The 26,974-nt window shown below is 42.6% G+C and overlaps 1 protein-coding gene across 1 annotated transcript in view; it reads left to right on the top strand.

Annotated features, from left to right (window-relative positions):
* The first annotated feature begins 949 nt into the window (after window positions 1–949).
* LOC144768316 (uncharacterized) overlaps window positions 950–26,974 on the top strand; it is a 30,249-nt gene continuing 4,224 nt past the window's right edge. Inside the window, exons 1-4 of the mRNA XM_078651891.1 lie at window positions 950–1,107; window positions 8,599–8,745; window positions 11,594–11,740; window positions 22,475–22,615. Of these exons, the coding sequence (XP_078508017.1) occupies window positions 981–1,107; window positions 8,599–8,745; window positions 11,594–11,740; window positions 22,475–22,614 (561 nt within the window). The 5' untranslated portion in view covers window positions 950–980 and the 3' untranslated portion in view covers window position 22,615. The remainder of the gene's footprint in view (window positions 1,108–8,598; window positions 8,746–11,593; window positions 11,741–22,474; window positions 22,616–26,974) is intronic.

Here is a 26,974-nt window from a genome sequence, read left to right as displayed (position 1 = left end):
TATGCTTTGGTATATAATGGGTATGCCAACATGATGAAGCGCCTCCATTACAGAATAGGCACTTTAAGTGATCGTGCTTAATTCAAATAACCTTGAAGCCTGGCTCAGCTCCTCATTATGTTTTTGGAGACAAAACCAGAAGGCCATGGTCTAGGGGGTTTTGACTTAGTGATTAAAATAGTTTCAGATATAATCCATGCTCCTTATGTCAGACCAGGTTCGACATATAATTTGGAAGAGACTAAAAATGTGTCACCAATTATCATACTTTAATAATAGACAAGTTAAAGAATTGTGATTTTTTTTTGTCTTGGAGTGGTGCATTCAAGTCATGTGTCATAATGTGTTTAATAAAACGTGAAACGTAACTATTTCTGTTCCTTGGAGTCTATGTGTGACTTGGTGGGTTTGGGCGGGCATTTAGCAGGCAGCTCCAGAAGAAGACCTTTTTATCCCAGGAAAGATGTAATATTGCTGTTTGTCTGCTCCTTCTCCACTGGCATCAGCAATTATGTGCCATCTGGAGGCCATAGCATTGGCGCCCAAGGCAACTGCTTCCTACAGACCCAGTGCAGTTCCGGTCTTGGCTTCTAGTTCAGGTCTACCTACCCCAGCAGTGCCTCGGGTACCAGCATCCCAGCGTTTCCCTGAATAGTCCTGCATTTTGGAGAACGAACATGTCTACTTTTAGAGGACAAGGCAGCCATTACACAGTGAGGTCATTTTCAGCTTCTTGAGACATGGAGTGGAAAGGCCAAAAAAAAGATAATTAAACGTGTGATTCATTGTCAGAGTTGAATGTGTATCGCTAAATAGGAATTGTTCCAAACACTTGCTTGACAGGTGAACGCCCGATGAATTATTATTCAGCTGAGAATATCCGCAGGTTCGCACGTACCGCGAGCTCGGCGCCACTCCCGAGAGGGTATAAAAGCCCAGACTCGGTGAGGCCCGCAATCAAACGGATCCACAGCGTCACCATGAAACGAGTGGGCAGCGCATCCTTCTTGCTGCTGGCAGCGGCCCTCACCCTCGGCGGGCTGCACGCGGCGCGGGTAGCCAGGTTGGGCGTTGCACGGGGAGTCACGCCGCACGGGGCACAAGGAGGTGAGTAGTACTGTCTCAAAGCCTCATAGCTGACGTGCCAGCGCCCCATATCGGACGTTTCAGCGCCCCATAACCTTCTGGGGTGTCAGGTGAGCTCAGACGACTGTGAGAGGAGGCCGAGGAGACTTGAGGAGACGGTGACAGGCTGTAAGCGAGATGCGAGTCTCTGTGAGAGTAGAGAAGTTAGTATCTGTACTGGGGTGGGTGACAGCGTAACTCTCAAAGAGTCTCGTATTTGAAGGGTCAGTTTTGCAGTTTTGTACAGGTGAACTCGACCCCAAGTATAGGAGCGCTTTACAGTTGCATTAGATAAGGACATTCTTTTTTTTTTAGATTTTAGGCACAGGGGAATTAAGCGATTTGCCAGAATCACAGGATGTTAAACCAACACCGGCACTCAAACCCGGTTCCCCAGCTCCAAACTCGGCAGCTCAGGCCGTTACACCACATCCTATCCCCTTATTTTTTCCTCCCAGTACTCATAGTCTGAACTTCCCACCTGGAGATAATTTATCTGCCATCTTCATGACTGCCAATGTGCAGGACAATCTCACTGTGTGTTAGGAGGGGACGGGGACTTGAAAGCAGCAGGGCCTGGTGACGAGAAGTACCTAGGAGGCACTTTTGAACCCCACCCCGCCCCCAAGCCCACTCCCGGAAAAAAGCTTGCTGAGGCTGGTGCCGATGTCCTGGGGTGTTTTCACAACCCTCAATAGGTGTCGGCAGTTCAAAGCCTCGGAAAAAGAGCTGGAAAAATCACTATTTACAGTGGTTTTCAGCTGGTTTTCCCTGCCACGGTGTGATATTTATATAAATACTTATGTTATATATGTAATGATCTATATACATTTTAAGCATAAATATAAGGAGTGTATATATTTTAACCATAAGTAATCTATACATTTGTTATGAATACATACACAAGAATATTTATATTTTTATTCATAAGTAATATGTGCATTTGTACAAAGAGATGGACATATTTGAATACAAGATATGAAGAAACAATAGGAGAGGCAGGGAGATTAAGGAACACTCTCTTAGTCCCCGGTTATCATGTATAAACAAAAGAAGAGAGGTTACATGTGTCTCAGTAGCCACAGAGAAGGAGCTGTGTAAAGAAGGAGCTCAAACACCCAATTCCGCAGGCTCCTAAAAACGTGGTTATTTAACCAGTAAAAGGATCACTGACCCCAGTAGCTCCACAGCGCCGAGACACCCCAGGGTATTTGTTGCGCTATAAAAATTACGAAAATAAATAAATAAATAAATTGGGGTGGATAGGAAGGCCCTCACACACCGACCCAGTCAGTGTCATGCTTCATCATTGGGCCCCACCGCAGAGGCCTAATGCCTCTTTGGTGTGCTACGACGCCAGAAGACTGCGGAGCTGGTTGTGTGAATGGGCGTGCAGTGAGGAATATAAATAAAAGTGTCTAAAGAGTATCTCAAAAAAAGCTTTAATTAGTAGATCCCTATGACACAATTAAAAAGGTTCCTATGTGCCTGAATTTACGGCCAAAGGTAATGGTTTGGTTTAATTCAGAAATTATGTTAAATCAGTCAACATGTTTCAGCCTTTAGAGTGGTGTCTCGGGAGGGGGGTAGGAGCGTACCTGGCACATTGCCCTCAACGCTCGTCGGGGTCCGGTTCAGAGGAGAAGCTAGGTGCCTAAGCGGGTGGCGAGCGTTGAGGGCGGTGTGCCAGGTACGCTCCTACCCCCCTCCCGAGACCCATGGTGCAGCTAGCGCCATAAACCAAAGTGCAGAAACACTCCTAAATTCAGGAGTTTTTGAATGAGCTAGTAGCTCTTCTTTTGCACTTTTTTCACGATTTTTATCTTTTCACTTTCACGTCCCCAGGTTAGGGTGGACGATTAGAGAGTCCATACCGCCGGGGTTCACACTAGTCCTGACGAATGCCTAGGTAAATTAACACCACTATAAAGGCTGAAACATGTTGACTGACTTAACATAATTTCTGAATTAAACCAAACTATTACCTTTGGCCGTAAATTCTTTTGTTTATACATATTTGAATACATCCATATAAGCAAAGTATACAAGTTTACTAATAAACGTATATGCACCAGTGGTGTCTTGTGTATACTATTGCTGTACATTTGTATTTTGAATATGGTGGTCATGGAGGGAAGACCTGCTATTGAGCAATCTTGTTCTGAAGATAAGATGATTATCTATGGATCTTATGCTTATGAGGAAATGATTTTGGGATGTGCTGTATGACTAGGAGAGGGATTCATGGAGATCAACTCTTTGAGCGAGGAAGGGGGTGCGGATGTAGACCATGCGGATCTAAGGATCAAGTTGGACCAGCATAATGCTTGGAGACCCTTATAAGAATATTGGTTGAGAGATATGGGTGAGGTCAAGTACAAAGGGCCCACCGATTTCCTCTGTTTCTCAACAAACGAGCACAGACCTCACAACAACACCCTCGGGCTATGCTGGTGTTCCTCGGCAGTTCTCTTCTCCGAGATGCCCTATTTGATCTGGCAAGACCTAACAGTAAAAAGTCGTTTGAAGGTTTCACCTTCTTCACCAGGCCAGATCTTGCGCACGCCACAGTCAAGAGAAGGTGGAAATTAAGGCAGTTTTTTGATCCCCTACAGAAGTTGGGGGCTATTGTGTACCAGCAGAACCCAGCCAGACTGAAGGTCATCTTTAATGGGACCACCCGTAGCTTTGTCTCCGAGATACAAGCTAGAGCACATCTTGATGAAATTTCAGCTCAGGAAAATCGATAATATTATTGTGTTCGAATAGGAGATTAAGGCAAATGAATTAGGAATTCTTCTATTTTATTCTCTTCTCCTTTTTTCGTACAAGGGTCTTTGTCTCGGCTGAAGGTATTCTGAAAGAGATATGTTAATCTTTATGTGTTTACATTTTTTTTCCATGCCTTGTTCTTAACTTATTCCATTCTCTTCTTAACTTTAGTAGAAATAGTATTAGGCTGCTAAAGCCATCAAACTAGAATTTGTGAATATGATTAATAAGACTATAGATTGCTAGAACGGGTACAGCCTGGCGTTTATGTTTTGTCTTTAATTACTCTTTTTGCGAAATTTTCTATGCATGCGGGGAGGGCTCAGGGGGGGCACGGTGGGGCTTTCCGGACGGACGCTACACTCCTGGCGACGCAGCCAGGTAACCTCCAAGGTTGGTGGGGGGGGTGGCTCGGGGTGGGGGGGAATGGGAGAATGGGACTGACGGACAGGTTATCAAAATCTATGTCAAAAAAGAATAGGGAAACGCACACAAGGTTTAGAGGAAATTTGAAGGAAGGGATCAACAGCTGTGGCACTCTTACATTGGTAGTATGGCCAGGATAAAAATAATATCTTTAAATGCATGTGGTCTGAACGATCTTAAAAAGAGACAAACAATGGCAATTGGCCTACAAAATTGGGGAGCAAATATTGTATGCATGCAAGAGACTCATATCGAAGGAGCACAGAGCCATATTTTGAATACACTAGGGTATACATTGGTGTGTGCTACCTCACAAGGGGCTAAGACACGGGGGGGTTGCCATCTTGGCTAAAGTGAGCGGGTATGCTTTTAGAAAATCCAAAACTGACAAATTTGTCTGCTGGGCTATCACCGAATGCAACTATCAAACAGGCCAAAAAATGACAATCTGTGCTATTTATGGGAGCAACTTAGACGATCCTGGGGTCATTGACGAGGTCTCTAACGAACTTTCACACTGGTCTCTTCCGCTCCTGGTCTGTGGGGATCTCAACATAAATCTCCCGTCCGATTGGTTTCTGAAGGACGACTGGGTTTATAAAAGCCGAAAACCAAAGGTATTTCGTGCTATCAAGAATCTTTGTTTAGCACAAAATGGCTTGTGGACAGCTGGCAGACTTCTAATACTAATAGTAGTGATTTAGGCTACACTTATTACTCCAATCCACACCGTACACACGCCAGATTAGACTACATGCTTATATCAAACTCGCTTAGTCAGGACTGTCAAACTGTGAAATTGCCCCGTATATTATAGATTATAATCCCCTATTTTGTACTTTAACTAATAGATCGGCTAAACTAGAACCAACACCTTGGACATTTGAAAAAGCCCTATTGAATGACTCCCAATATTGTCTCCATATGAAAGATTGGATCCCCAAATTTCTAGTAGATAATATTAACAGCACTTCAATAGAAATTGTATGGGACGCTTTAAAAGCCGGGATTCGGGGTGAGACCATGCTATTTGTACTCACATCAAACAAGCAGGAGAAGGAGGAGATACGGAGGTTACAGGATAAGCTGACGATAGCAGAAGTAGGTCTTGTTAGAGCCACCAGCAATGGAGATCCAACTGTGGATATCTCGTGTTGCTTAGCCCAAGTAGCAGTTGCTAAAGCAGCAATTACTAATATCTTTATAGACAAAGCCATTCGGAAAGCCACTGCACGAAAAGAACTAGTATATGAAGTATATGAACAAGTGGGTCATCAACTAGCGGTGCGAATGCAGCAACAAACTAATGTTAACATAATTAGGGAGATTAAAGATCCAGTGGCAGGACAACTAAAAGACCCAGAATTAATTAGGGAAGCCTTTTGTCGGTTTTACACAGAACTATATTCTGAAGATGGCAGTGGGGACATAGCTGAAATGGAAAAGTATCTAAAGAACTGTGAAAGCGGCAGCCTTGAGGAAAACGTACAGCAGACTCTAAAGGAAACTCCTAGTATGGAGGAGATGCTAACGGCTGTCAAGAGTCTCCCGAAAGGGAAGGCAACAGGACTTGATAGCATCCCCTCAGAGTTCTATAGTACATTTATAGATCAAATCAAGCATATACTGATTGACTTGATTATACATATTTTCTCTGGGGGTCAACCACCTAGTTCCTGGTCCAGGGCTAAAATTGTGATCTTTGCCAAAAAAGGGAAACCCCCTGAACTCTTGGGGTCGTACCGCCCCATAACTCTTATAAATGCCGATTCCAAAATATATTCAAACATTTTGGCAAACCGGGTAGCATCAATTATACAAAAAGTAGTAGCCAGTAGCCAACATGGTTTTGTCCCCGGGAGGTCAACAATAAATCATATTCAGAGGGTTATCACGCTTTTTGATGGAACAGGAACTGCAGGAGGCCCTATGGCCCTAATCCTTCTGGATGCAGAGAAGGCCTTTGATAGGGTCTCCTGGCAGTTTCTCTGGAAAGCAATGGCAATGATGGGATTTCGAACAGGGTTTATTCGGGCTACACAAAAAATGTATGTTAATCCAAAGGCTGTAGTGCCCGTTAATGGAAGCTTAACCAAGGAATTTCTTATATCTAGAGGTACTCGCCAAGGCTGCCCTTGCTCGCCATTGCTCTTTGCATTATAAATAGACTCTTTTATTCGCTACCTGGAAAAAAATGACAACATTGCACCTATCATATCTCAGGGACACGCTTCAAAAACGCTAGCATATGCTGACGATATTGCTATAGTCACCCCAGATCCTGTAGGTGCAATGCTGAACATTGAGGCAGAGGCTGTGAAATTTGGAGTTGTCTCTGGCTATGCACTCAATCAGGGGAAGACACAAATTGTTTTAAATCAAAACATTGTGATGGACGATCCTAGAGTAGTAAAGGGAGCAACTTACCTGGGGGTTACCATCTCCTCAAACCTGGAGGAAGTTGTGGATATTAATGTCAAGCCAATGCTGAACTCAATGCATAAGGATTTATGACGCCTAGATTACCTTCATCTGTCCATCATTGGGAGAGCAAACGCAATCAAAATGGTGTTTTTCCCAAAAATATTATACTTATTCAGGGCAATTTGCTTGGAATTCTCTAACCAGTGGCTTACCTCAATGGAACGTACATTCTCAAAATTTATATGGGCAAATGAACAACCCCGGCGGGCATATAAATATCTCACTCTTCCTAAAGATAGAGGTGGGCTAGCTCTTCCTAATCTGAGAAGATATTACTGGTCATGTATACTACTTTACAGTAAGGAACTACTACAAGAGGGAGATAACACAGAAGATCACACAGTATCAATTTTCCAGCTACTCGTTGGAAACTCTAGTAATGGTTATCTATGGAGGCATATTCATGACAGTTATCACAAGAAGGTCAAATTTAAGACTCTCTATAGCTGCTTTAAAGTTTGGAAGGCCGTAAGAGAAGCACTAGGAATAGGACAAATCTCACATTACACACCGATATGGAACAATCCAATTCTCCCACCAATGGTTTTCAAGGATGATTGTGTAAGCAAATGGCATAGAATAGGAATTACACAATTAGGGGACATGTTTACAACACAGGTGATTACATCTTTTGAAGCTTTGAAGGAAGAATACAGCTAATACTGGAGAGATTTCTTCAAATACCTCCAAATCAGGGATTTTATAACTCGAAAACCGGGGGCCAGGACATTGGGGGAAGAATCTACCCTAGTAGAGATGATCATACACTCTTAAAATCATTCTATAGGTGGAGTTTACGCGCTGCTGTTAGCCATATTCCCGGACGACCTAAATAAAACATCAATGAAGTAGCAAAGCAAACTTGAGATTTCAAACAAAGGCTTTCTATACACCTGTTTTTTTCTTTATTATACACCTGACAAGATTGCAAAATGGGGAACCGGCAAAGGGACCTTTTTCTCCGAGATGCAACTTACCTAAAGCCGATTACATACATATCTTTGCCTCTTGCCCTGGGCTAATTCCTTTAAAGCAAGACATAGAGAGGTTCTTATCATCTGTTCTTCATAGAGAGGTGATTTTGTCAAAAGAGGCAATGGTACTTGGGGCAGACGAACCAGATAACATTGAAAGTGGCCAAGAGTTCATATTCGTAGCGATGGCTGTCCTGCGGTTATGCCTAGCTTCCGCATGGCTCGACCCGTTAGCGCCCTCTTTCCAACAGTGGCTAGCTAGGCTATTGGCGGTACATAATATTGAGATATCCATTTATCAACGAAAAGGTAAACAATGGCATAAAAGAGGTATGAAAATCTGGACCCCTCTAACACAATGGCGGGATTCACAAACATAATCGAATGTACCTATAAGGCTGTAATGTATATAGGATTTTGCTCTTAAGTTTGGTTTATGTAATGATGGGTTAAAACAAAAAGAAAAAACAATGTAATGCTCATGACGTTAATGTGCGTATGTTTACCTGTCCGTCGTACGGGGGATCGGGGGGGGGAGAATAAATGTAATACCATGAATAAAAACATTTAAACAAAAAAAAGAGAGATATGGGTGAGGACATTGACTTCGTTAGAGTTGAGAGTTCAAGTTATGGTGAGGCAATGCCACCTCTGTTTGAAAAGAACAGTTTTCTCATTCACTGGCTCCCACCTCCAGATGGTGTCTTCCAAGGTGCAGAATGCAGTGTCTGTTGATCAAGAGCTTTGTCCATATAAAACCACATCTGAATTGTCAATATACTTATGCATATCTCTTGTTGCAATTATGTTCTGACAGAGAGGCCTGGAGTGTGTCCACCCGAGCGTAAGGGCAATCTTCAAGACCAATTCCAGGATTCATACTGTGAGAAGGATGAAGGCTGCCCTCTGGCTGAGAAGTGCTGCTTGGACAATAAGGACAAGATTTGCAAGCCTCCTGCTAAAGGTACATATGAATTCAACATTTTGTCTTCTTACCTTTCTGAATACTGCAGAAAGGTAAGAAGTCTCATTTTAAGAATTTCAGGCCCAGATTTGATAACATCTCATATTAGCGAACAACATGAGACATCCAGGGTGCTCTAGATGCATTGAGTTTGAATGTATTTTATTGGTGCTTTCGGGATACAACGATTACTTTTTGCACCAGGATAACTGTATCACAAACATTTAAAACAGTAGACATGAAGACTGCCCAAAATCACCTAATACACAAAGGCATATTAGCAAAACGACAACATATGGTATAAAGTCGTTTGTCAGTTGAACTGAAGTTCCGCGGGAGTGACATTGAGAGGACCTTATTGAGTCCCTATGGTTTTTTTTTACGTTCTTTTCTCTTAGGTCCTAACTTTCAGCAACATATCTTCTTGTGGTTCTAGTTACATCCTCAAAGATATCACTTAGAAGAAAGAAAATACATTCACTGTCCTATTCCAACAGCTCTTATCTAGAATGAATCTGAGGGTACTTCATCTGACATTTGCATATAAGGAAACATCTTACCAGAAAACTAACGATGTATTCAGTTTCACTACAAAGCCACTCTGCAGTGGTAAATTGCTTTCTTGAGTTTACATAGTTTTCAAAGGATCAGTGCCAGTTCCAGTTTGTGCGATGAGTCTCCTATCCCTGTAATACATACGTTTCTCCAGGTAGGGTTGAACCAATAGCGCAACATCGAAAAGTCCGGACTTGCAGGGTGAAACCTCTCAAGAATTTTGCGCTTTTCATCCATTTCCACTGTAATACATTGTGAGTAGTCTGGTTTAGTCTTTGAATTGACTTGAGCTTCAGTGCTCCATTTTCTGTGAAGAAGACCAGATCGAGGCTGTATACTAGTGATACAGGCAGATGCTCAGCCTAGCTTGAAATGTTCTTTCCAGGCTTTGTCTATCAAGTTTGCTCCAGGTGATATCACTCTAGAAGCATTGACAGGATCCGATGTCTACGTTCAGAGAGCACTTTGAGCAAAACCCTGGCATATCTTAGCATCAGGGCATGATGACTCCTATGGGTGCCTCAACCCAGAGAGCCCTCTAAAGATGGTCTCTTTGTGATCTCTCCCACTGCCTGGAGCACTAAAAGCATTGGCCTTCTGCCAATAGCTCTCTCTCTCTGTTTCTTTCTCTGTCACACTCTCATCCCTTGTCTTTCTCTCCTCTTGCCATCTTTTAAGGGACATCCAGTAAACACTTACATTTATTCCATACCTTCTTCTGCTCATCCTTTAGAAATTCTATCATTCCAATCCTTAGTCATTAAACCAATGTTGCTCCGTGATATAAACTTTGTTCCTTTGCCGCCCATCTTAGAAATGGATCAATCATGCCTCATCTACTCCATTACCTAAATGGAAACGTTGTGTCTTAGTAGACTGCAGATGCAACTTCTCCTCATGTCCCCAGTGGCATAATACGAAATGATTCCTCCATGGTGAATTCCTCTTATATTGAATTGAAAGTGGCAGCCTCAAAGATATCCAAAGTCCTTGAGTAGATTGGGAGCCTGGAGAGGGATGTGCCAGTTTGCGCCACAGAGGCAGCATGGGCCTAGATCATGCAGCTTGTGTGGATAGTGCAGGTGGCCTGGCAGTAAACACTGAACTCTATTGATTTAGCTGAAGAACCACATGTCTGCAATGAAGTGAATCAGAAATTATGGACGTGTTTCATGTCTTTGTTTACCCTTTCACAGTTCAGGTGGTATTTTCCACAGTTACTGTAGAGTGTGAAACTAGGACCCTGAAGAGACCTCTGGGTCCACAGGTCTCTAACCCAACTGGATGCCATTGATGACCACTTCCAAGTTCAACAGGACCAAGAAAAAGGGGACGGTAAACCAGAGGAATAAAAATAGGCTGCAGGCTCGCTTATCTACTTTATTTTATGCTATGCTACGATAGATCACGAGTATTTGAGAGATACAAAGAAGACCCCCTGGTAACACTGTTCCTTGTAGACAGTAGTTCTGACATCATGGCAGCTACCCACCTCGAAAGTATTTGATGTCTCCCCAAGTGCTTTGTTGTTACTTTAGGTCAGTGCACTTTACATTAATGGCTTCTATGCAAGGAAAGCCCAGCCCTTAGGTATGTTATGTTGTTACAGTACAACAGTAGATCTTTTTAACCACCAATTTATGTTTGGTGTGTGCTCCTGTCTTAAATCAATCCATTCTTGGTCCCCTTAGCTGTCAGCCCTCAGAGGAATAGTAACTTTGAACCAGCCAAGTAATGTTAGCTTGCGATACAATAGATTCTGATACTTGTTGATGAATGTTCATCAGTAATCATCCCTTGTCCTTACTCTGAGTCCTAGTCTTCATCTTCTTGCCTTCTTTCCCTCCTCCTTTCTCCTCTAACACTTAGGACCTGATCAGATATTCTGTAAACTTGTTTTTCAAGTGTTTTTGGAATCGGTGGGATGGCATTTTAGGAATGGGGAGCAAAGTAAGATCTCTAATGTAGAAAGAATATAAAGAAAATAGCCTTCAGCTTGGACAATGACTGCCACTGAGCGAAGCCACTCCTCACATAAATAGGTACTGGAATGAGGAAACTGAACTCAAGGTTAATGAAGCGTAGCCAAGAAAGAACAAAGTCCAGAACAAACTCTGATCTGTCCGTTCCATTTGGACTTCACGACTCAAAGCACCCAAAGAGCTTGATCATTTATTTCCACCCCTTAAAAAGAGAAAATGGTAGAAATGAAAAAACATAAAAAGACTAAAAAAGAAAAAAAGATTCCAGGCTGGAATTTGTAATTTTCTGTTTCCATTCTTTTTCCATTCAGAACGGCCTGGCAAGTGCCCGACTGTGTCTTTCAAAGAGGCTGCCATTAAGAACAGAATGGATTTTTGCAGCTCAGACAGTGAGTGTGCAGACAGCCTGAAATGCTGCCTCACGAAGAAAGGACGCAGGTGTGAGGGGTCTTTTAAAGGTAAGTGGCCGAAGATCCTGTGCTGCAAAGTAAAATATTTGTGACATCTCCTTCATGTGTTTGTGATGGCTAGTGTCTATGTGTGCGGCAAACACAAGTGGTGCATCTTCTAGCTTCATCCTCCTTATGGTATTTTCTATGTTTACTTAGAAGTTAGAGCTCTCCTTTTCTCGTGCATCAAGATGATTTTAGGGTCCTGCTATTTTAGTCTTTTTCCAACAGGCCAGTACCCTAACATCATCTTCATGCGAGAGCTCATGATTTCTGAAAATGAAAAAGAAAGTAAAGAGAGAGGGTGGGCTTTGGATCAGCCCTCTCCGGCTATTGGCTTTCAGGTGTTTTTCATCCTCATATATTGCTTGGATGGGCAGTCTGTCAGTGGACAGGTTTTGAGGATGGTTCCCGTTTGTTTTCCTGTTGGACTTTGTTGATTTGATCATTTGGTCAGATAAAAAAATGATTGTTGGTTTACTAAAAAACAGTACAATAAAAGCACATGTAAATGTAATAGATAAAGGTAACAGGTAACACAATCATCAAATCAATCAAGAGGTATTAGCAAAAGAAATGCACTTGACCGAACCCCCCAACTAAACCCCCTGCAAAATAATGCATTTGCATTATTGTCATATCAGTCATGTACAGTGGGTTAGCAACAGGAATATTCAAGTGATAGTTAAAGTGTTTAATGCATACAGAGTCTCTGACCTGGGAAGTGGCCTCCTAATGTATGAAGTATCAATAAAGTGCCAAGTGTTGTGCTTCTTAATGCATCCTTTTGTGCATTATGCTGATCCCTCTTGCATGTCTCTGAGCTAATACCAGAAATTCAGACTGGATTGCTGGATTTATTGTTAAAGGGTTAGTTACATACATAAGTCCAACTAAAAATAGAGTGAAGTGCAACCATAGGTACTTCTCCCTGAGCCCTTGTTCTTATCTCTGTATTGTCTTGGCGGACTCAATGAGAGAATTACGTAATCATTTGGGAGGCACTAAGGTGCTTTTAGTAACAGTTATGAGATAATGAGAATTTTCAGTTTGAATGTTGTACACTGATTAATAAAGACTTTGTTTATGAGCTATGTGTGTGGCATGTTCTTGTGCAGTCTCTAGGGCTGGGGAAGACATGACAACTGGCGACGAAGGTGGGATACATGCCCCAAAAAAACAAGATTGCTGTATTCTTGTAAACTCAAGAGTTTGCAAGTATACAGCAAACTGCTTGTGCATGCCACCTGCTCCCCTAGCCAGTGCAAAGGAATCTGCAGTTGGCATGTGGAGTGCAAGCTTCACTCCAGCCCATACAAGGCCTCTTGGGGAAGTTGAAGGCCTAGCAGTCGAGCTGAGCCATCATTCATAGAAAGCGAATGGTAAAGGCAGCGACAACCAGGTATGACACTAAAGGCAGTGACAACAAGGTAATAACATAAAGAGCTGCAAAAAACAAATATGGTAAAAGGCAGTGGCAACCAACTTCGAGTAATGAAATTTATTCAGACTCAGGACCTCAAAATCGGGCAATGTGACTCAAGAGAAAATACCGGGGTTGTGCTTGCAAGGTTGTTGGTGTCCGGAGAACGCGCAGAGGGCAGGGGAAGTGTTCAGTACAACTCAAAAAGTCTTCAAAATAACAAAGGCTCCCACTTGCTGACACAAGAGACATGGAATATGGAGCTGCAGCTTTTTTAAAGCCTCCACCACCGTTCAATACCACCATTCGATATCACAAGTTAGCAGAGTATTGGCGCCAGATTGACCTCATGGTTTGAGATTTTCTGTGACTTTATTGATACTCTGAAAGAAGTAAATTTCCTGGTGAAGGAGTAAAAGAAGTGATAAAGAAAATCTCACAGACAGAGACAATATCGTACCATCAGATCAAATAAGCTCTAGGAGACAAGTTCAATCCAATGTCGACTATGAAATGTACATATTCAATCCAGCGAGACAACAAGTTGGTGAAACTATGGATGAGTTTTTTGAGAGACTTGATGTGCTTATCAAACAGTGTAAGTTTAGTAGGACTACTGATAAAGAATCCATGCACCTCAGAGTTATTGATGGCTGTCTTTCAGACTCTTTTAGAAGACGCATGTTAAGAGAGATGCTTGGCTTAGAAAAAAGTACTACTGGCTGCAAGAGCTGAGGAAAGAGCGGACAAACAAGTTGTCAACATGGAAGTTGGAACAGCAAATGGTGGATTGGTGTTAACCATGAAGAGCACAAAGGCGCGTTGTCTCAACATAAACAACCTCCCCACTGTGCACTCCATGGGGTAAAAACCCTTTAGTATCTTGCTCCAAGTGTCAAAATTCAAATAAATAAATTGTAGACATTTAGATCCGTGATTTCATTTGATTTGAAACACGTGTTGCATCACAGTTATGAATCTTTTCGATACATAGACATCTGTCCTCTTAGTGGGTCGTTCTTAACGGATCCCTTTGTAAATCACTTAGAGTAATTCCCAATGCATTTCGGGATGGTGCCCTCCATCAGGGGAATCATTCTGAAAGAATGGTAAAAAATTACATAATTCAATAACTCAAAAAGCGTCTTGACCAAAAACTAAAAATGACAAAACTGTAAAGGGGTGAAACAGTGCAATTGTTCTGGCTGTGCTTAGAAAGCTCTAGATTGTGTGAAAAGACCGGAAGTGCCATCTAATGTCAAATACTCAGAGGTGAGTATACTGGAATCAGTGCTTGTGATCTTTACAAAAATTGCCACACGTTTTTGCGCTGGAACACATGCAGTAACAGTCATAGTAGAATGTCATAATATGTAATTGAGAGTTCAGTTATCGTGTTCCACGTTATTACCTATAAGTGAGGTGCGCCGTTAACATATGGTGCTCATCAGATGGTGACAGAAACGCTGCTATCAAGAAAATTTAAAAACAAAGTTTATCGGGAGTAGAAAAAAGCGCTACCTCCATGCAATTACACAACCTAACGGTGCCCAAATATCTAACCAATCTCAGTCCACATGGGGAACTCGTACCTTGGTGAGTAAACTTGTTCGGTCTCAATCAGTGTCTTAGTCTCCCGACTGGTTTCAAAGTGAATTGCGAATCCCACACATGTAAATATTTGAACCCAAAAGTGAAAACAGAGTAAGAAGAAAAAAGAAAAAAGTAGTCCTGTTCTGCGGCCACCATCTTAGAGTGTAGTGGGCTAAAGAACAGGAAAAGGTGAAATGCTCAATAAAGTAGACGGTTACACACATGTGACCTGCCATAAGATCATACAAAAGAAGAAAATCAAAAATATACCATGAAACAGTAACCCATTAACCCCCTTATATCCAGTTTTAATCATGATCTGCTACTTCTCATCTGGCATGATAGTAACACTCCCAAACCTTCTTCAAAGTGCATTTTTTAATTCTGAATGTACAGGTTAGTTCATAAGTAACAATTGAAGTCTGAATGTTCATTCAGTCCTTTAGGGTTGCATGTATCTAGTTCATACATCCAAAACAATTCCCGGTGCAGCAGCCACTTCTTGTTGTCTCTTCTTTCTACAATTGGCACCACTTCTATCACAAGAAATCTCAATCGGCTAACATTGTGATTGTTTTTCGCAAAATGCATTGCACCCGGCGATTTTTCTTGATGATATTACTATTGTGTTCGGTTAGCCAAATCTTGATCGTCCGTTCAGTTTTTCCCACATATGCTAGCCCATATAGGCATTTAAGTAAGTGTACTATGTTTTTTGAATCACAGGTGGCAGTGGTATGTAATTTTATCAGTGTCCCTTTGGTTGGATGTGCCATGGTATTTCCTTTGATTATGTTCTTGCAGTGCTCGCAGTTTAAAAACAGGGTGGTACCTTTGTGGCTCTTGGTACTAAGTAGGGAAGGTTTATCCAAACATTCCTTAAAGTTTCTTGTGCGTTGACAAGAAAAGAGTACCTTTAAAGTCAATTTTGTTTTGAACCGTAGACTAATGTTTTAATACGATGCTCTTGATTTGATAACTTCGGGTGGGGTATTTTGAAGCAAACACAGACCTTTCTGTCGTTTTTTTGGATTGTTGCATGGTTAGCTATTGATCTCTTTCTTTAGTTTCAGCTCTTTGGACTGCTTTCTCAATATCATTCATAGAATATTTCCTTTCTCTGAATTTTTTATCATCTTAATGGTTTTGTTTTCGTAGTAATCATTATTAGATGAGATCCTCTTAACCCTCAAAAGCTGTGAATAGGGCAAATGTTTTTTGAGAGCTCTTTGATGGCAACTGTTAAAATGGAGTACGTTGTTTCTGTCGGTTGTTGTTATGAATATGTCAGTTTCTAGTTTTTCACCTTGTCTTGTGATAGATACATCTAGGAATGTGATAGTCTCATTGCTCATGGCATTCGTAAATTTGATATGTTCATCTATTGTATTCAGTTGATCAATGGCTTTCACTAGTGCAGATGTTTGTCCCTTCCAAATAAGAAAGATATCATCGATGTACCTCCAGTATCGTATGAGATTCTTAGACCTTTCTGGGTTATGTAAGATGTTCTCAATTTTGAACCTGAGCATAAAGAGGTTCGCGCAGCAGGGTGCTGCACAATTTCCCATCGATGTACCTGACAGTTGCAAATAGTATTCATCTTTCCAACTAAAATAACTGTGGAAAAGTGAAAAATGTAGTAGTTCCAACAGAAATACTTTCAAATCCTCGTCAATGTTATGGTTCACTAGAAATGACTCCACTGCATCAATTTCCTGATTGCGGGGAATGGACAACTCACCTTTGTACTTTCAAGATTCACGCCCGAGGTCAGAGGGCGGTACCCACGGGCACACTACCCAATACCAAAGGAGTATAATTAGAGAAAGTCTGAGCAACTACAGAGTGCCACAAAAACATGTTTTCATTCCTAATCATGAAGAGCAAACACAAGCACAGAGTGAATGCATGTAAGTTGACATCCTCGAAGTGAAAAAAACTGTGTTTCCAAAGTGGAGTAAATGTCCAGCCATCGGACAGACGTGCAAAGGTTGTAGAAAGAACCACTTCATAACAGTTTGCAGAGCAAATGAGAAACCAATTGCGTCATAGCGAGACAAGAAAATGGGCATCGGAAGGTTCCAGAAGCATTCCTACTACACCCACTAAGACAAAAAGCAACTTCTATTGCGATAGGCGGAAACTAAACAACGGTGATCATCATCAAGTTCATCCTGCAAGAGTTCCTCTATGTCGCCATCAAGTAACACTGAAGAGGGGGAATGTGCGATGATTATATCTAATAAGAAACAACATCCTCACGTAAGCCTTGCTGCTTGCAAAGAAGACAAATGCAGAACAAAAACAAGTGAGTTTTCAACAAAAGAATTCATATGGACATTGCCCCAAGATCACACTGAAAGTCACTGGTAGCCCCCTAACCTTTGTAATTGACAGTGGTACATAGATTAACACCATGCCAATCAAACAATGTAACAGCTTGTCACCCATACTGCAACTCACAGCACCAAACATGACGATATACACCTGACCAGCATCCAAAATGTTGCAGAGTCAAGGATCATTCACAGTGACCTTGCGGCATAAAAAGACACCTGTGCAAGCCCCAATCCACATTCTTAATGGTACTTTGTCCACTGAATGTCTAATTAGGTTTGAAACTGCTGCTGGCATGGGATTAATATCCATCAATTACAACATAAATACGTAATCTGACATCGTGAGTCAATTCCCTTCACTATTTCATGGCCTAGGAAGGCTCAAGACAATGAAAGTGCAGCTTCACATTACCAAAGACATCCAGGTGGTACCGCAGATTGGCATTTCACCTACAAGAAGTGGTTGAAAAAGAACTAGAATAGCTGTTGAAACATGACATCATAGAATGCTCTACCGGCCCCATACCATGGGTGTTGCCCATAGTGGTAGTGCCAAAAAAGGACAGTGGAGGTGCAATGTACATTTGCATGGATATGCACCAGGCCAACAAAGCAATTGAGAGGGAAAGACATCCTGGTTCGCACATTGCAGACATGATCATGCCGCTGAATGGAGCCAAAATCTTTTGTGTCTTGACTTGAACAATGGCCAGAAGTAGATCTGTCTTGTGTGATAGACCTTTGGATGTTATTTAATGTCTCAAATATTCATCTATTAAAATAAATGTTCACCTGTCCCTATTGCAAGTCACACCTCTATCCGGCCTGGTCTCCAATACACTTCCTATAATTTGATTATGTAATTCAACAGTTTTACAAACACCAAGATATCTTCTTGGAAAACCACTAATTTCTCTATTTTCCCAAAGAGGGATGCAATGAGTTTTTGAAATACGCAGCAAGCAAAGCTAAGACGAATGGTATGCTTAAGTACATCAATGCCCCTTACTTGGAGTCACCAGTGTGGTCTTGTGTTCAGGGAAAGCTGGTCCAGTCTTCCTTCTGAAGACAGTCGGGCAGTCCGTTTTCAGAATCTTTTCAGGTCAAGGAGTATTCAAATTTCAAGTTCTGAGGGTACCACTTGCATACGTATTGCCAGCCTGTGGGTGGAGGTCACCACTTTGTCTAGCTCTAAACTGGATCTGATCAGTTCTTCCTTTTTCCCTGGGCTTGGCTCCTGTTTGTGTAGGGAAACAAAGGGCAGGCAAACTCTAGTGTGAGCTGCATGTGCCAGGGACAGGGTTGGCATATTCTGAAGGTAGGAAACTGGTGGAAACAACCCTCAGAAAACATTTGAAGCTCAGGGAGGGGCAGGGTACAGACCCCTAGGTCATACTGCTCAGTACCCTTCCCTACACTCAGCCCCCTTTTACCCACTGTCTAGGAGGAATACACATCGCACCACAGGAGAGCCTATACTGGTAATGTGTCCCTGGACACTGACAGAAAGGCACATGTGGCTGAGGCAGGAAAATTCCAACTTTCCAAAAGTAGCATATTCAAAAATAGTAAGTTAAAATCATACTTTACCATTAAAGAGAATTTTAGATTACAATAACAATGAGTGAAAGAAGTATTTTTCTAGATGCTCACATACTGATTTTATCAGCTATTAAAAGTAATACAGTAAACTAGTGTTAGCATGTAGGAGGCTAGCCATACAACAGTGAAAAATGACTTTGGGTTCTATTCACTGCTATATATGTAAAACTTAAGTACACATGTCTGACCTTTTAAATACCATGCACCCTGTCCATGAGCCTTTAGCGCCTACCTTAGGGGTGTTTTATGAGTATTAAAAAGGAAGGCTTAGACATGGAAAAAGTGTTATTTTGCCAGATGGAAATTGTAGTTTTAGAACTTCACATAGCGGCTACAATGGCAGGCCTGTGACATATTTTACAATGCCACTTTACTTTACAGGTCCTGTGTACATGTGATAACATCTACTATGGACATATAAGTAAATTAAAGGTACCAATCAGGTGTATACCAATTTTACCATGCTTGGAAGGGGGAGCAGGAGTAAAGTGTGCCGAGTGCTTATGCCAACAAAATGAGTTCCGCAAAAATAGGTTAGTGAATGCAAAAATCTGGGAGATTACCACGCAAAAGACTGTGATTTCCAGCACCTGTGGTATGTCTTGCATGTTTGTAGAATCTTCTGTCTCTACGGAGGCCTGTGTGTTCTGTTGGGTCTCACTCCAATGAGTTTTGAACTCTATGTGGTCTTTTGCTTCAGAACCCTGTTTTCTTTGTGTCTTTATAAAATTGTGTGTCATGTACTTCTAGAAACCTGTCTTGTGTGTTTAGAAGACTGTCTATTTTGAGTGAATTCCCTTGCCTCGATACTGCCCCGTGTCTTCAGATGCCCAAATTGTGATTTGTGTCCTCCAAAACCCAGTGAATCTTGTTGTCAAAATTTATGTCCAAGCCAACCCCAGAGAGACATACAAAGAGGCCAGCTAAGGGTATAGCCTCTCACTGTAACCTTCTTAATTACTTGCAAGTTGAGGAGGCTGCTAGCCACTCCTATGGGGTTCCTTTTATACAGTTATGTTAATTTCTTTTCAGCAAGACAGCAAATTATTGTACTATGTATTACCCGGGACCTGCCTGAAGAGGAAACTTGATTTCCAGTAAGGGTTTGAGTCTGACAAAAACAATTGTAAATATTTGCCATTTTGTGATGAAAAGGCAAACCCAACTCTTTGAGGAAAGGTAGGCACATTACTGTGCCCTGGTATGTAACCTTACAGTGGATGCAAGTGCATCCACTGTCTATGCATCTTAACCAGTTTGGGGTAATCCTCCTTTTAAATGTCCTTTCTAAGCTGTTCTCCAGACACAATCTTTGTGTGGCGAGGCTCCTTACTAATGGATAGCCTTCAACCTGGAGCACCCACAACAGAGGCATAAAGCAGTGTGAGGTGTATTGTGTCTGCACTTGTCGGTCATCAGAGCGACTGAAAGGGTGATTGTAGTAGAAAAATGACTAAACCACACATAAGGGGCCTTTTCACCTTGTACAACAGACTTCTGCAGTTCCACCTGTCAGCCCTACTATCTAGCAAAGGGGAGTCCATAAGGACGCCTAATCAGTATCCCCTTGTTAACAAAGCATTTATTGAATTTCTAAAGGGAGTCCAGATTCATCTGCCACACCTCAGTGTTTGAAACTCCACCCTCAGAAATGTGAGCAATACTCTTTACTGTCTGGTGAACCTATCCTCGCCCTATATCTTGTACAGTGCCAACCCGGACACAACCAAAAGAATCCCACTTTGCTTTCATAATTAATACCGTGAGCAAAACTTATGGATGAACATCTGAAGTCAGCTCAGGTATTTTAAATCTTTACATTCCTTATGCATATATTTTCTTGAATTCCTATGATCTTGAGGTTACTGTTTCCTTTCAACAGCCTAAAGCACTAAATATTTCCATTACTATGCGTGCGGCTGTTAAATTTCGCTTTCAACTCTTTATCACACCACCTGGTCTTGCTGAAATGGCGTTATAAAAGTAGCCCGGCAGTGGACAGACTGTTCGCCTCATTCTAATCCTTCTAAAATACTGATTATAAATAGCACTATATTCACATGCAAATAATGTTTCTTTCTACAGTCTTACCACCCTCAAAGGGGATGCTATCTAAAAAGAATTCATTTATAATGCTAAAACCTTGCATGAAAAACTGATCTTTACTTTAAAATTTCTGATTGCCTCCACTCTTTTATCCTTTCAAATTGCTCTCTCCTTCCCGTACATCCCCTGCATGCCTCCTGTCCTCTCTCTGAGCACAGCCTACCCTATTACATGTATGTGTGCCTTAATGCCTGTTAATGTATTTCTGCAAAGTGCCCACAACTCCTTTATAAGGTCAGAATCTCTCTTCCTCTGAAACTCATACCCCTACAACCTAACAATGCCTAAACCTCCCCAGGCTCATCTATTAATCCCAGGGGCATGTGTTACACCCCCCAACTAATGATCACAAGTAACTCCTATTAATGTAATCCACCACAAAGAAACTGTAGTGAATGCATGGAATGGTTTGCTGAGTGCACAACACTAATCGCAATAACCTGCAGTATGCAATAACACTACACTAACCCCTATCCTTGGGTTCGGGAGCAGCGTGCTGCCCCATGAAGTGTGTTAGCGCCTCGTCAGGGATAGTAAGAGCTATATAATACAATTACAATACAATCACGATGAGCTTCTTGTGGAGAGTTATGGTAACTGGCATTGTCTGAAATAATAATGGCTTCAATGTGCTCTAGTGATCAGAGCTACCTATAAGATAATCGGCCACATGCATCATTGTTGCCGTTTGCGATTCCTAAATTGCGAAAATTAAGGAATCGCAATTTAGAAATCGCAAACGGCAATGCATGAAAAAATCTCAACTTTATTTGCGATTCCTTATTTTTCCTTAATTGCGATTCACAATTTGCGAATCACAATTAAGGAAAACCTTCCCATTGATCCCTATGGGCCAAAAGGCCCATAGGAATCAATGGGAAGGCATTCACATATTGCGATTTTCAATTTGCGAATTTGCAAAATGTGAATGCAATTTCAAGGGTGCAGGGGGGTCCAAAGAACCCCTCCCTGCACCCCTGAAATTTAACTTTAAATGCAATTTACACACACACATGCCCCAAGGACATGTGTGTGTGTAAATTAGAACTTTCAAATATGTAACTTGTGCATGTTTGAAAGTTTTCGGTAAATTAGCATGAAGTTCAACTTCATGCTAATTTACCCCTTCCAATTTGCGAATTCGCAATTTAAAAATTATCATGCATTGCATTTAAGAAATCTCAAATTGCGATTTCTTAAATGCAAACGCAATTTTAGAAATCGCAACATGGTTGCGATTCCTAAAATTGCAAAAAGCATGATGCATCCAAAATTTGAGAATTGCATTCGCAAACGGCTGAAAATTGCGATTCGCACCGTTTGCGAATGCAATTCTCAATGATGCATGTGGGCATAAGTGACAAAAGGTTAGTGGTGTAGGAGAAGGTGCAATCAAAGTTGCTGCCATGGGCCACTGATGGGCAGCCTCTGCGGTCATCCTATTTGTGAAGTGCCGACTTATGAAGTGCCAAACAAATCAGGGGGGTGGCTATCAAAAGCGAAGCAGGTACAGTGGCACCTTAGCCTACGGTGTAGAGATGTCTCCTACAGAGCAAATGTGGTTATATGTCACTAGTAAACCAGGAGAAGAGGGTCTTGTTCCTGTCTCGCATTAGGGTGTATGACACTTTGTTACTCCACTGTGACGACACTGTCTCTGATGCTTCTGTATTTCAGCTAAACCGGGTTCATGTCCATTGAATGAAATATATTGCCTCCGTGCTGCTCGTCAGGCTTGTGATAGCGACAGCGGATGCGAAGCAAACCTGAAGTGCTGCTCATCTAAGTGTGGAAGGCAATGTGTGCAGCTAAGATAAGGTACAGTATTCGCTGGAATTTATAGAAAACAGGATTGGGGCGATGTTGCGGGAGGGTCGCGTCCTAGTAGTATGCCCTTTTATTCTAAAGTTATGTGACGAATTTGGATTCAATGTATTTCAAAAATCCTCAAGAGCGAGAAGTAATGAAAAGCAAATATATATTAACAAAAGATAACTTTTTTAATAAGAAAAATGTTAATGCTGATGTTCCACATCCCAGTATCTGCCATCACTGTTGGTGCCAATTCCGTCTGTGCCCGACACGCCAGTACCTCCAGTGATCTATATTACCTGCATTTCCAGTACCAGTACCTCCTCTGATTTATATTTCCAGTATGCCCAGTGCCAGCACCTCCAGTGATTAGTAGTACAAGTATTTCCAGTGTCAGTACCTCCAGTGATCAGTATTACCAGTATGCCCAGTGCCAGTACCTCCATTTATCAGTATTATAAGTATTTCCAATTGCCTGTACCTCCAATGAGCAGTATTACAAGTATTTCCAGTGTCAGTACCTCCATTTATCAGTATTATAAGTATTTCCAGTTGCCAGTACTTCCAATGAGCAGTAATGCAAGTATTTCTGGTTGCTAGTACCTCCAGTGAACAGAATTACCAGTATTTCTAGTGCCAGCACATTCAGTATAGTCAATCCTGCTTTCCCAGTACTTCCCGCAGACACAGGTCCCTATGTGTTCAATACCAGTACCTGCCACCACCTTCATTACTTTTGAAGTCAGCATCAGTACTCTCTGATCACTATAATATCCAATCTCATTCATAGCTGTAGTGCACTCAGTATACATATCTTAGATTTTTCAATGCATGCTAACCTAAAGGAATTGTAAGGAGTGTGAGGTTTTATTGCTACAATCTATTTCTGCTGAGCAGTGCATTGTACTAGAATTTTGCTTTGAAAGGAATCAGAAGATAACCGACCATTGTAGGAGGGGGAATAACCCTCCAAGTGTGAGATATGAGAACACCTACAGATAGAACTGTCAACAAGAAAAATCACAATGATTGACACTGAGAAATGCCCATTGAATATTATTTCAGTTAAGTGAACTTAGGAAATATTCTTCCATTGCCTTATTGTGGAACTCTCTAGGATCATCTATTTGATCATTACTCACATCAGATCTGCGGGAAGAGCATTCTCTCTTCTGGCCCCCAGTTTCTGGAATGCTGTTCCACTCTTTCTCCGCTCCATCTCTAGCGAAAGTTTGTTTAAGGCACAGTTGAAGACAGTTCTGTTTGGGGAGTTGTACATCTGTTCCTTCTTAAACTTATGTAAGTGCCAGGACGCTTCTTATGAAGCCGCAGTCGTGCTCTATATATTCCTTTTCATTCATTCATTCATTCATTCATTCAACCAACCAACAGTGGAACATACTAGTGCTGAGTGGAGGTATTTCTTTGGGTTGTATTTAGTTTCGTAGAGAGTTTCATAAATAGTTTCATGCCTAGAGCAATTTCGGTCAGCAGGTACAGAGATAAAAGGTTTGTAACAGAAGGAGATAGATGTGCACTTATATAGACGTTTAGAGAGTAATTATAGGATGAATTGCTTAAAATAAAACAAATAATATAAGAGATATGTTTTTCACATAACGAGTGAAATCTATCTCTGCTCGAATACTCCAGTAGAGAATTTGTCCCAATATGAATCTTTTTTAGTGACACCGTCCTATTTGTGTAACGTGTAACTGTATGTGTGTATATATATATGTGTATATATATATATATATATATATATATATATCATTTCAGAAAAGAGAGTTGTCCCCTCGAAGAAGCCACACAGAGAAGGTAATGTTCATGCTTTAATAGGAAAGCTGCCGCATGGAATACAGGACGCTCACCCAGTCTTTAGAGCCCTGGCGCGTTTCGTGCTGACTCGCACTTTCTCAAAGGGCACAGGCATCTGTTAATCACATCGCGTTGCACGGGGCACCAAATAAAGTTTTATAGTCCCGCCTCAATGGGCGTAGCCAGGCTCAGTGCCTGATGGTTCTTGTAGTGCTCCCCTCTAGTGAGTAGCGGTGCGTTACTCCATTTTATTGCCATATTTCCCAAGTGGGTAGTGAGGGTACCCTGTAAACTCCAGGCGGCACATAACATCTTCCCTCGCAGCCTTCTCTCCACAACAGCGAGGCGCCCCTGAGCGCCAGCATGGGACCGATGATAACGGCGGGGTTCCTTCACGGCAGGACTGGCCGTCATTAATCATTTCAGAAAAGAGAGTTGTCCCCTCGAAGAAGCCACACAGAGAAGGTAATGTTCATGCTTTAATAGGAAAGCTGCCGCATGGAATACAGGACGCTCACCCAGTCTTTAGAGCCCTGACGCGTTTCGTGCTGACTCGCACTTTCTCAAGGGGCACAGGCATCTGTTAATCACATCGCGTTGCACGGGGCACCAAATAAAGTTTTATAGTCCCGCCTCAATGGGCGTAGCCAGGCTCAGTGCCTGATGGTTCTTGTAGTGCTCCCCTCTAGTGAGTCGCGGTGCGTTACTCCATTTTATTGCCATATGTGTGGCTTCTTCGAGGGGACAACTCTCTTTTCTGTAATGATTAATGACGGCCAGTCCTGCCGTGAAGGAACCCCGCCGTTATCATCGGTCCCATGCTGGCGCCCAGGGGCGCCTCGCTGTTGTGGAGAGAAGGTTGCGAGGGAAGATGTTATGTGCCGCCTGGAGTTTACAGGGTACCCTCACTACCCACTTGGGAAATATGGCAATAATATGGAGTAACGCACCGCGACTCACTAGAGATGGATTTGGGAGCACTACAAGAACCATCAGGCACTGAGCCTGGCTACGCCCTTTGAGGCGGGACTAATAAACTTCATTTAGTGCCCCGTGCAACGCGATGTGATTACCAGATGCCTGTGCCCTTTGAGAAAGTGCGAGTTAGCACGAAACGCGTCAGGGCTCTAAAGACTGGGTGAGCGTCCTGTTTTCCATGCGGCAGCTTTCCTATTAAAGCAAGAACATTACCTACTCTGTGTGGCTTCTTCGAGGGGACAACTCTCTTTTCTGTAATGATTAATGACCGCCAGTCCTGCCGTGAAGGAACCCCGCCGTTATCATCGGTCCCATGCTGGCGCCCAGGGGCGCCTCGCTGTTGTGGAGAGAAGGTTGCGAGGGAAGATGTTATGTGCCGCCTGGAGTTTACAGGGTACCCTCACTACCCACTTGGGAAATATGGCAATAATATGGAGTAACGCACCGCGACTCACTAGAGATGGATTTGGGAGCACTACAAGAACCATCAGGCACTGAGCCTGGCTACGCCCTTTGAGGCGGGACTAATAAACTTCATTTAGTGCCCCGTGCAACGCGATGTGATTACCAGATGCCTGTGCCCTTTGAGAAAGTGCGAGTTAGCACGAAACGCGCCAGGGCTCTAAAGACTGGGTGAGCGTCCTGTTTTCCATGCGGCAGCTTTCCTATTAAAGCAAGAACATTACCTACTCTGTGTGGCTTCTTCTAGGGGACAACTCTCTTTTCTGTAATGATTAATGACGGCCAGTCCTGCCGTGAAGGAACCCCGCCGTTATCATCGGTCCCATGCTGGCGCCCAGGGGCGCCTCGCTGTTGTGGAGAGAAGGTTGCGAGGGAAGATGTTATGTGCCGCCTGGAGTTTACAGGGTACCCTCACTACCCACTTGGGAAATATGGCAATAATATGGAGTAACGCACCGCGACTCACTAGAGATGGATTTGGGAGCACTACAAGAACCATCAGGCACTGAGCCTGGCTACGCCCTTTGAGGCGGGACTAATAAACTTCATTTAGTGCCCCGTGCAACGCGATGTGATTACCAGATGCCTGTGCCCTTTGAGAAAGTGCGAGTTAGCACGAAACGCGTCAGGGCTCTAAAGACTGGGTGAGCGTCCTGTTTTCCATGCGGCAGCTTTCCTATTAAAGCAAGAACATTACCTACTCTGTGTGGCTTCTTCGAGGGGACAACTCTCTTTTCTGTAATGATTAATGACGGCCAGTCCTGCCGTGAAGGAACCCCGCCGTTATCATCGGTCCCATGCTGGCGCCCAGGGGCGCCTCGCTGTTGTGGAGAGAAGGTTGCGAGGGAAGATGTTATGTGCCGCCTGGAGTTTACAGGGTACCCTCACTACCCACTTGGGAAATATGGCAATAATATGGAGTAACGCACCGCGACTCACTAGAGATGGATTTGGGAGCACTACAAGAACCATCAGGCACTGAGCCTGGCTACGCCCTTTGAGGCAGGACTAATAAACTTCATTTAGTGCCCCGTGCAACGCGATGTGATTACCAGATGCCTGTGCCCTTTGAGAAAGTGCGAGTTAGCACGAAACGCGTCAGGGCTC

Source organism: Lissotriton helveticus, chromosome 7 (assembly GCF_964261635.1).
Source record: "Lissotriton helveticus chromosome 7, aLisHel1.1, whole genome shotgun sequence".
Taxonomy (NCBI): Eukaryota; Metazoa; Chordata; class Amphibia; order Caudata; family Salamandridae; genus Lissotriton; species Lissotriton helveticus.
This window is presented reverse-complemented; position numbering and strand designations above follow the sequence as displayed.